The 12038-nt window shown below is 35.2% G+C and overlaps 1 protein-coding gene across 4 annotated transcripts in view; it reads left to right on the top strand.

Annotated features, from left to right (window-relative positions):
- Positions 1 to 12038, top strand: part of MBD5 (methyl-CpG binding domain protein 5) — a 448736-nt gene that overhangs the window by 376679 nt on the left and 60019 nt on the right. For all 4 annotated transcript variants that reach the window (XM_047872397.1, XM_047872396.1, XM_047872398.1 and 1 more), the window contains one exon: positions 8676 to 9349. In XM_047872397.1, the coding sequence (XP_047728353.1) occupies positions 9237 to 9349 (113 nt within the window). In that variant the 5' untranslated portion in view covers positions 8676 to 9236. The remainder of the gene's footprint in view (positions 1 to 8675; positions 9350 to 12038) is intronic.

Genomic DNA, 12038 nt, shown 5'->3' with positions numbered 1-12038 from the left:
TCTGAAGCATTTTAGAACCAGTCAAAGGGATAGTCTTAATTTTCATTTCTAGTATTTAGAGCATCCAGGTTAATACAGTATTTTGTATCTTTTTCACTTGGCTAAAACAGAAAAAGAAATAATATCATAATACTAGCTACAAAGCTTGTGACTGTTTCCAATAAAAAAGTATTCCTAGTGCTTTTAAGGATTAGGAAAACATTAATTGGCTGTTCTATGGATATAATATTTAGTTTTTTGGAAATAATATTTTTCTTGATTGCAAAGTCAATAGATTTTTATTCTGGAAAACTTTGAAAATACAGAAAAACAATGAAGAAAATAAAAATCATTCATATTCCTGCTACCCAGAGACAACCACTGAGAGGTCAGTGTTTCTGTATTCCTGCATCTACATATGTAGTAGCATTTTTGTAAATGAAGATTTATGATTCTTTTTTTTTTTATTTTTTTTCATGTTTATTTTTGAGAGAGAGACAGAGCACAAGTGGGTGAGGGATACAGAGAGAGGGAGACATAGAATCTGAAGCAGGCTCCAGGCTCTGAGCTTTCAGCCCAGAGCCCAATGTGGGGCTTGAACCCATGAATCATGAGATCATTATCTGAGCTGAAGTCAGACACTTAACTGACTGAGCCAGCCAGGCTCCCCAAGATTTATAATTCTACATGCAACTTTGCAGTATGTTTTTTTCACCTGACAATATCATGTATCTTTTCCAGTGCTATTAAATTTTCCATAACATGATTTTAATAGCTATGCATAAATAGCAACAACTCACATATTTGCCACATGCTAGGCACTGGTTTAAAACTTTTAACTTTAATCCACAGAACAATTCTGTAGGGCTATAATCTCTCTTTTATAAGGAAAGAAATGTTAAAACTTGTCCAAGATCACAAGCTAATAAAGTATAGAGCTACATAGCTTCTAAAAGCAGTAATTAATTTACATAAAACCCTATTTTAGACTTTCAGGTTGTTTCCAGTATAATTTGGGGGTATTTGAAAAATAATCATGATTTTGTGGGTTTGCAGTCTAGGTTGGGCTCTGTGGGGCCAGCTCATCCCTGTTCCATATCGTTTTGACTAGACTTACTTACATGACTGGGCCCTCAGCTGGACTGGCTGGACCAGCTGGACTTCTTTGTCTCATCCTCAAGCAGGCAGGCTCAGATTGGTCCTGAGACAATGCCTGAAACAATGGCATTCCAGGAAGTGAGAGTGGAAGATGCAAGGCCTATCAAGTTTTAGACTCAGCACTTGAATAGTAGCATATCCATCACATTCCATTGGTCAAAGCAAGTCACAAGGCCAGCCCAGATTCAAAGTGTGGAACAATAAATCCTACCTTCTGGTAAAAGGAGCTACAGAGTATTTGAGGCCAATTGCAGTCTACTATCTGTACTCAGCATTTAGTTCTCTGAAGGCTTCTCTATGGCAAGGATGTATGTGTAAGTTGCCTATCACTGGCAGCAAGAAATGGCCTGGTACAAATAATTCTCCTAACCATAAATGGGCATAGGCCATTGTTACCTTGACTGAGAACTGGCCTCACTCTGAGAAGCCTATCCCTGTACCTTCCAAGTTTGTGAAAAAATGTAACTTTCCTATGTGAATATGATCCCTCACGTACAGATTGTGAATTTGTATACTCTTCTGCATTAAAAGGTCAAAGACATTCAAACTAGAGAGCTTTGGTAATCAGGGCAGGAAAGATGTGCTTATGGTACTCTACACAGCTGTATAAAACAAATGTAAATGCACTGAGAGTAGTTTGGGGTAAGTAAGTAGAGCCCAATCGGTAGCAGAACCCAATAGAGCCTTACATAGGATGCATTTGAGAAGTATGTTTTAGAAGAAGTGGCTGCAAAATGAAATTAAGAACCAAATGGCAGTAATAACCAGAGTGGAAATAGGAATAATCTATGAAGCAGTTTTTTAAAAATGAAAAAAGATGTAACTGCAAGATAAGTGTGCTCATAAATAAAAATGCATAGCTTGAATAAATAGGTGAAAGGTGAAACAGATGGGAAAGTTGGATGGGAGGACTGGCTAAGTGCTGTAAAGGAGCTGTTTGAATAATTGATATGAGGGTGAAAGATAATTGAAAAGGGGAAATGTGATTTAGGGTTGCTCTAACAAGCATAATTTAACTAATAATAATGGAAAGATTATGAGTATATCCATTTATTACCCAGTCAAATGATAATAATGTTGTAGCCACTCAGAAATTACTCTCCAAAATTCTAATGCTGATGTTATTGTTTAATACAATCATATCTGTTGTGGTATGTACATATTGTTTTGGAATTTAAGTGTAAAGGTAGCTTCTACGGGAGACTTGGTCTCATTGGAGAACATGAAACATTCACTTGCAAATGTTGGAATGGAATAGATTTCTTATTTCACTCTAAACATTTCAAGGGCTAAGTTTATAATCATAGCATATAAAAATAAATGATTTAGACTTATATAATTATAAAATATTGGTATTTTACCTAATTTACATAGTCTTACCTTGAAAAATCAGTAGTTCATCTGGTATTCATTCTATCCTACTATATATACAAGTAACCTCACAAGGCACAAGATCAATGTGTGATGTCATTATAAACATTTTAATAGAATTTACCCATGATATCACATGACTCAAAAAATCAATTTATTATTTTACCATTAGTAAAATTTGTGTGACATTATTGAGAAGAATTTATAACATTTGATGTTATTCAGAAAGATTTATGAGGAATACCTACTTACTTATTTTCATGATGTCATAATCTGATAGTCTTCATGGTGCTTTGAGTATAACTTTTAAAATATACATTTAACACTGCATAAACTAGTGAGTTTATTCTTAGGTTGAAAAGAATGTCAGTAAAGCAGATTAAGAAAAAAAGGTCTATTGTATTAATTAGCATCCTACTGAAATATAAGTTTAATTTTAAATTGTTGGATTCATTTATTTTAATGGTTTCTTTATTAATCCAATTAAAATGTATATATAAACCACTTCATAAATAAAACTGATGCACTTTACAAATAAAAAATAAAGTCACTTTATTAATTTTCTTAGAAGCCCTATCATACTTTCTACACAGAAATTATCAGAAGTTATGAGATCAGGGACAAATCTAGAGCAAAACATCTTTTATATATTTTGTCAACATTCACACTCATTAGCTTCCACTGGCTTCTTTTAAAAACCTCTCTTTCAGGAGCACCTGGGTGGCTCAGTCAGTTAAGCGTCCGACTCTTGGTTTTGGCTCAGGTCATGATCTCACAGTTTTGTGAGTTCAAGCCCCACAGTGGGCTCTGTGCTGAGAGCTTGCTTGGGATTCTCTCTCTCTCTTTCTCTCTCTCTCTCTCTCTCTCTCTCTCTCTCTCTCTGCCTCTCCCCTACTCACAGTGCCTCTGTCTCTCTCAAATGAATAAATAAACTTTTAAAAAAACCTTTCATTTTAGATGCATGTGTTGCTAAATCTTTATAAGCCTACATGGTAAAAATCAGAATATAAAATTATGTTGACTGATTTGAATATGCAGTCTTCAGGAAGTATTTAAGCTCCTACTGCAGACCAGGCACTATACCAGAAACTAGGAATATAGGAAGGACCTAAAGAGACATGGTCCCTGCTGTGAGGAAGTTTACAGTCTATGGGGAGAGAAAGCCAATAAACAAACAAATAAATGACAAACAAATGGATGATGAGAGGTACCAGTGAATTGACAAAGTTTGAGAGATTACCTATGGCTTACAGTATAGTCTCTTCGAGGAGGTAACATCTAATTTGAATTCTGAATGATCAAAAGAAGCCAATGCAAAGAAGTAAATCAAGCCACTAAAATTCATTTCACTAAAAGCCAATTCCCAAACTAATTTGCATATTGAAAGGAAGTAGAAAAATTAAAATGTCTGTAGAATTGTGGTAGATCTCAGAATATACACACACCCACAACCCACCCACCCCCACACACCACTTTTTGAATTTTATATTGTTGTTGCTAGAATTGTTTGTGGAATAAATTTGAATTATGTCCTAAGTGTAAGATCTATCCCTGATCCTGAGTGTTGGTGAGATGTAGGTACCTTTCATATCACAATATCTTTTCTGCTTTAACCTGTGTCTATTGGGCTTAAACCAAGCCATATAAACAAGGTGGGTCATAATGGAATCTTCGGGGGAGATGAAGGGAAAATGTTGTGGATATGCAGGGTTTTTTTTAATGTTAAATTTGGAAAAGAGGAGAAACTATTGTTTTTAGATATAAACTATAAAAATAAAGCATGACTAAATATTTTATAATGAATCTCTTTAGGAAATAAAGTTATCAGAATCTTAGGGGCAAAGAGAAGATTTTAATATTTAGCAAAAGAGGACATACAAGAGGGTTTCAAAAGTTTGAGAACCATGGCCTGAAATGCTTTCCCAAAACTACCCTTTTGTCACTTTAAGAAATTTATCAAGGGTCTTAAAATTATGCAATTCCATTTTAACAAAGAATTCTCAGTAAATATGCCAAAATGGCTGAAATATTTGTCTCAGATTTATTTGTAGTTGCTAAAGTCTAGGAAAAAATCTATGTTCACAAGAGGGAGGTGAATAAATTATATATGTGTGTGTGTGTCTGTGTGTGTGTATCCCCAAAAATACTATCCAGCAATTAAAAATAATATTTTGGAAAAATATTTAATGCCATAGTAAAATGCTCAGGATGAAAATAAAGTACAAAGTGGTCATGATCCAATATTTAAAGGAAAAAGACATGTTTAGAACATGAAAAAAACTTGGATTCAGTACAACTTTGGAGAGCAACTTGGCAGTGTCTGAAAAATTGAGACTGTGCAGACTCTACAGCCTAACATTAATATGATTGATACACCAATAAATAAATAGTTCTATAATAATATGATAGAATACCATTCAGATGTTAAAAATTAACAAATTGGATCTACATGTCTGAAACAGGGACAGATCTATGTATCTCAACTGAGATAACTCTCAAACAGTGTTGAATTTTAAAAAGCAAGTTGCAGAATGATATATATGTGTAATAGTATTTATATAAAAATTTTGAAACACATATACCAATACCAAATATTGTTTACATATACATATACAGGGAATAAATATATAAAAGCAAAGCCTATAAGAATGAGGACCAGATTTATGATGGTGGTTGCCTTTAAGATGGAAGGGAAAGAAATAGGACTAAAAAAGAGAGACGGGTGGGGGAGGGAGATAGTATTTAGCTCTATCTGTAATGGAGTTTTATTTTTAAAAATAAGCAAAACTGACAAAATGCTTACATTGTGAATTTAGAGTAGTGGCTTATTATTATAATAATTTCTTTTTTAACATGTGCTTTTAAAATTTTCTGAAAACGATTAAAAGAAAGTACATTCAGGTTTGCAGTAGTTATTCAACACTGAGATTACAGTCCAATTTAATTTTCACCTTCAAACATCTCCGAATTTTCCAAATTCACAAATGAATGTTGAGGAAATAGGTGCCACTTACAGATAAATAAATGATAACTATGTAGATACTCGACCTCCACTCTGTGAGGAATCCCTAAGGCCCTTGCAATTGAGCTGCTTCTAGAAGGCTGAAGTATCAGCAAAAAAAGGATGGCCGCCCCATCCCCCCACCCCTCTTCCCCAGGGACAAAAGGAAGTTGAGGGCTGGCTGCCTGCATAGTGTAGAGATATAAAAGGGCCATGTCTCCTTTTGTAGCAACGTGGATGGAACTGGAGAGTGTTATGCTAAGTGAAATAAGTCATCCAGAGAAAGACAGATACCATACGTTTTCACTCTTATGTGGATCCTGAGAAACTTAACAGAAGACCATGGGGCAGGGGAAGGGAAAAAAAAAAAGAGGTTAGAGAGGGAGGGAGCCAAAACATAAGAGACTCTTAAAAACTGAGAACAAACTGAGGGTTGATGGGGAGTGGGAGGGAGGGGGGGGTGGGTGATTGGTATTGAGGAGGGCACCTGTTGGGATGAGCACTGGGTGTTGTATGGAAATCAATTTGACAATAAATTTCATATTAAAAAATAATAAAAAATAAAAAATAAAAACAATCCCCTCCTCAAAAATTAATTAATTAATTAATTAATTAATTAAAAAAACGGCCATGTCCTGGGAAGGGAGGCAGGGGCATTAGTCTAAGTCAGTGGGTCTCAAACTTGAGCAGGCATCAGAATCACCTGGAAGGCTTCTTAAAGAACAGAAGGGCCCCCAACGTTTCTAATTCATTAAGTCTGGGGCCAGGCCTGTGAATTTATATTTCTGACAAGTTCTTGGGCATTATTGACAGTAATGATTGTCCCAGCACCATGCTCTGAGAATTGCTGGTCTGAGCAAAACCCAGCCATCAGATATTTCTATTTTTCATTACTGAAATATGACAGAGAGATATTTGGCAGGAATCAAGCCAATGTTATTATCTGGCGGATACACAAATTACTTAATGGAGCAAACCAGCCAGTTTTGGGGAAGTTGGAGTTGCATGCAAGAGCAGGCAAACAAAGAAGAAGGAGAAGGAGAAGGAGAAGGAGAAGGAGAAGGAGAAAGAGAAGGAGAAGGAGAAGGAGAAGAAAGAGAAGGAGGAGAAGAAGAAGAAGAAAGAAGGAAGGAAAGAAAATAGGCATCAAATGATCAGAAAGCTCAAAAACAGAAGTAGGGAGAATGAAAGCCAGTTCAATCTAATGATCACAGACCACTAAAGAGATTTCGTTAGGAAAAACAAATTAATAAAATGAGCATGAAAAAGGACTGTTAAAAAAGAAAAAACAGGTTCAATAATCAGGGTCTGTCACTATTTGCCAAAACTGGGAGTCCAGAATAGCACAAAATTCATGCCTCTTTCCCATCTTCCACTAGCACTGGGAACTCTACTGGACCCAACTGACCCTTCCTTGCTCTCTCCATTCTTTCTCATCCTTCCTCCCTCTTTCCTTTATATTCTTCCTCACTGAACAGCTCTTTATTGCCAAACATTATACTGGACTATGGATAAAGAAGGGTCCCACCATCGTTGTACTGCAGCACATAGCATAACACCTCGTACATAATAGCTGTTGACTAACTGTTGAATGAAACGTCAATAAACTCATAAATGATCAACAGGGGTCATAGTTAAAGGTACAGTGGATGGGAGACAAGTAGGTCATTTCTGTGAGAAACATAGACACAATGGAGTGGCCCCAGCAATGCAAGTTAGCTTGAGACACCATTGGTAATGCTACTACTTGGCACTTTTCCTTATACCCCACATTTTCCCACTAAATTTTTGCTACTTTTCCCATTGCCTGATGATGTTTACCACACCCATGCCCATGGTTTGTGACTTTCAGCTAAATGAGTATATGCTTCATTGCAACACTTTCTATCTGTCTCAGCCCAAGCTGCAAATAGAGCTTATGCCTGAGTACATGATGCCTTTTAGCATAAGGCATTCTCCTGTGAAGAAAGCTCAAAAAATGTCCAGAGCTAACTTAATTATGTAAGTTTTTTAGGAATGTAGGTAAAGTAGTTATGTGTCTATTTACACTGTTTCATTCATTGCTTAAGTTATGCGTACATATTTTAAACATCTAAAATATAAATCTTTTTATTTAAATTTTTTGAAGTAATTTTAATGTTTTCATATGAATCTTAAGTCTTTTAATACAGACCTTTCCAGAGCATAACACCTTCACTTTCAGTTAAGTTGTTTGAGACACAGCATTTTTTTTTAATCTGTGGGTGATGCTGTCACTGGAAATTTTTATCACAAGCCACAAGTCCCACTTATATAACACTAGAATAATTATTTTCATTCATCTTTTAGTAAGTTTCATGAGTCCCACAGTATAATCACACATTATATATTAAATTGATTATAGAAAGGCTTGTATACCACAAGAAATAGCACATTCTCCGTTAGGAGTAAGTACTAAATCTTCTAAAAATTTATTTGCCATCTTTTCTTATTTAACAGATCCCTTAAGATGACCTCTTACAAGCTTTCCACCCTAGCCCTTATTGCTATTGTTTCAAGCCAGTATGTCTTCCCCAAGCAGCACCTTGTGACTTAATAAAGGAATTAACAGAGTACCCCGTAATGGATGGGAATTTGTAAATCTTAACTATAAAGCAACTCCCACTCTTATATGCAAGAACAGGGGGGTTGGGGGGGTGGTGGTGGGGAATCTCTTATATTTGGAAAGGTACTGTAGATTTCCTTTTAATTTTTTTCTTTAAAAAAATTTTCTTCTTCAGGCTAATAAAATGATTAGAAAAGAAAAGTAAATCATAAGAATATTTACAATTAAAGAGTGAGAAAATGTAACTGGATTAACACACAACTTTCCAATTGTCAGAACCTAAGAGGTGATATATTTTTCTTGTGAGTAAGAAGGAGGTTATGTGTGTGTGTGATATGCCATGATTATGGGTCTATCTTTAATAATTAGAAAGTTACATGTGGTGAAGAGCAAGCAAGTTGATTTAACTAGAGTGAGTGGAGCAAGTCGGAAGAAGAAAAGACGAATTTGACATGTGATGTTCACGGCAGAGAACATCAAAGTGTTTTGGTACACGTAGCAGTTTATTCCATTTTTAAAAGTGTGCAGCTTCTCTGTTTTTCAATATTAAATATACAGTTTACACATTTACATATGTTTCAGGCTACATTATTGGAATTTTGAAGACATGAAAACATCAGATGAACCAACCTGCAACATCTTGGATTCAGATTGGAAGATGAAGAGAAAGTTTAAAGAATGTGGCCTCTAAAGGCGGGTAGTACCTGGAAATATTAACCGACTCACACTGTAAAAATGAGACCGGTTTCTAGACAATAGAGGTTATTTTAGTCTGACATCAAGGTTCAAGACAAAATGTTGAACTAAAAACTTTACACTCCTCCCCTCCCCCACTTCAGACAGGTACCAGCATTGGTGAATATGATTTTCCTTAGTCAGAAGCACTCATTTTTACCCATGTAGACCATCCTTAGGAATTAAATATTGGTTATTTAATGTAGATTATAATGGGAAACTGATTTTTTCCACAATGGCAGATTTCAAGGACTTGGTTCCAAACTGAGCCGAAGCTTCCCAATGCATTTTGTACAGTCTGGGAAAAACTGTGCTGCACTGGCCATTTTTGAAGGCCATCATGCCCTGTAATATAAGGATATCATCTTATTGCTGATATCTTTGGAAAGTCCCAAGCAGACACAGAAAATGAATGGAGGCAAGGACTGTGACGGAGGGGACAAAGATGGAGGTCTTCCAGCTATACAAGTTCCTGTGGGTTGGCAGCGTCGTGTGGATCAAAATGGAGTGCTTTATGTCAGGTGAGCCTTGTTATTATCCGTGTCACCTCCAAGTTTGCAATCCCCAAATTAAGGAGGTAGAGTCTGTTCTTTTGAGGAACAAAATACCGTCACTGACAGCACCTCACATAAATTTGAATAAATGACCTTCCTGCTAGAAATATTTGAGCGTTTTATTCTGTACTGTTTTGCAATGTAAATTGCCTTAGGTTACAAGAGAAAATTTTTATGCATTACTTGTGTTTATATAAGGTGTCATTCTGTTTATCTCTGTAACAAGGATAAGGAAAAATATGAAGATTTCTAAAAGAAACATATAAGCATCTTTACCACATTCATAGGAAAATGTAAAATACTGGAAATAAACCCAATATTTCTTGACTGTATTATTCTGTCCTTCATCGTGCTTCCGCTGGCTTTTCTGATATAAGGTTGAGTGTTTTTATCTATAGACAGTTTCAATCATTAGTCTTCTTAATTCCTGATATTAACTAAAAATAATTTCCCTAATTTTTTCTGCACAGTTTTAAATCTATTCCATTGCATATAACAGTAAAAGAGAAAAAGTCATGATGGAGATGGCTGTTCATATCACAAGTTAAAATCATACAAATAAAATGCAAATGCCTGCTTTTTAAAATTTTGGTGGCATATATCTTGTGTACAGCAAGTTGAATGGAATAACTGAACTGTTGCCAAGAAGTTTCAGGGTTTTCTTAACTGATATACAATATTATATTAGTTTCATTAGTACAACATAGTGATTCGACATTTGTATACTTTATGAAATAGTCACCTCAATAAGTCTAGTTACCATCTATTATCATACAAATTGTTACACTGACTATTCCCTATGCTGTACATTACCTCCCTATGTCTAACATGTTTTATAACTGAAAGATCTATTTTGTCCATCCTCCCATTTATCTCCCTCTGGCAACCACCAGTTTGTTTTCTATATCAATGAGTCTGTTTCTGCTTTGGTTTGGTCATTTGTTTTGTTCTTCAGATTCTACATATAAATGAAGTCATATGGTATTTATCTTTCTCTGACATATTTCACTTAGATACTACCCTCTAGGATCAACCATGTTGTCACAAATGGCAAGATCTCATCCTTTTTTTTATCACTGAGTAATATTCCCGTGTGTGTGTGTGTGTGTGTGTGTGTGTGCATGCATGTACAAATCTCCTTTGTCCATTCATCTATCTATGAACACTGAGGGTGCTTCCATATCTTGGCTATTGCAAATAAAGCTGCAATGAACATAGGAGTGCATTTGTCTTTTTGAATTAGTGTTTTCATTTTCTTTGGTTAAATATCTAGAAGTGGTATGCATGGCCAATGCAGTGGAATTGCTAGATTGTATGGTATTTGTATTTTTAATTTTTTGAGGAAGCTCCATGCTTTTTTCCAACTTGCTGCTCCAATTTACATTCTTACCAATGGTGTGCAACGGTTCCCTTTCTCCCATCCTCACCAATACTTGTTATTTCCTATCTTTTTAATCACAATCATTCTGACATGTGTGAGAGGATATTTCATTGTGGTTTTGATGTGCATTTCCCTGCTGGTTAGTGATATTGAGCATTTTTTCATACGCTTGTTGGCCATCTGTATGTCTTTGAAAAATGTCCAGTCAGGTCATCTGTACATTTTAAAATCTGAATGTTTGATTTTTTTCATATTAAGTTGTAAGAGTTCTTTATATGTTTTGGATGTTAACCCCTTATTGTATATACCCTTTGTGAATATCTTCTCTCATTCAGTAAGTTGCCATTTTGTTTGTGGATGGTTTACTTCACTGTGTAAAAAGCCTTTTAGTATGATATAGTCCCATTTGTTTATTTCTGCTTTTGCTGTCCTTGCCTGAGATGACTGATCCAAAAAAATATTGCTAAGATGTCAAAGAGGTTACTGCTTATGTTTCCTTCTAAGAGTTTTATAGTTTCAGGGCTTATATTCTAGTCTTCAATTTTGAGCTTATTTTTGTGTGTGGTATAAGAAAGTGGTACAGTTTCCTTGTTTTGCATGTAGCTGTTTAGTTTTCCCAGTAACGCTTATTGAAGAGATTGTCTTTTCCCCATTGTACACTCTTGCCTTCTTTGTTGTTCATTAATTGAGCATATAACCATGGGTTTATTTCTGGTCTTCCTAATTTGTTCCATTGATCTCTGTGTCTGTTTTTGTGCTAGTTCTGGTACCATATTGTTTTTGATTACTATAGCTTTGTAGTTTAGTTTGAAATCAGGATTGTGATTACCTTCAGCTTGGTTCTTCTTTCTCAAGATTGATTTGGCTATTCAGGGTTTTTTCTCCTTTTTCATTTGTCACTTTATTCATTTGGATCCCCCTTTTTTTTTCTTGATGAGTCTAGCTAAGATTTTGTTTATCTTTTCAAAGGACCAGCGTTTAGTTTCATTGGTCTTTTCTATTTTTTTTTTTTATTTTTAGTCTCTATTTCATTTATTTCCACTCTGATATTTATTATTTCCTTCCTTCTACTAATTTTGGGTTTTGTTTCTTCTTTTTCTAGTTCATCTCGGTTTAGGATTAAATTCTTTTTTGGAATTTTTCTTGCATCTTGAAGCAGGCCTGTATCATTATAAACATTCCTCTTAACACTTCTTTTGCTGCCTCCCATAGGTTTTAGAATGTTGTGCTTATATATCTCAAAAGATTTAGAATTTTTCTTGTGTTTTGAAGCAG

This window comes from Prionailurus viverrinus, chromosome C1 (genome assembly GCF_022837055.1).
Source record: "Prionailurus viverrinus isolate Anna chromosome C1, UM_Priviv_1.0, whole genome shotgun sequence".
NCBI lineage: Eukaryota > Metazoa > Chordata > Mammalia > Carnivora > Felidae > Prionailurus > Prionailurus viverrinus.
Note: the sequence above shows the minus strand (reverse complement) of the source record. Positions and strands in the feature narration are given on the sequence as shown.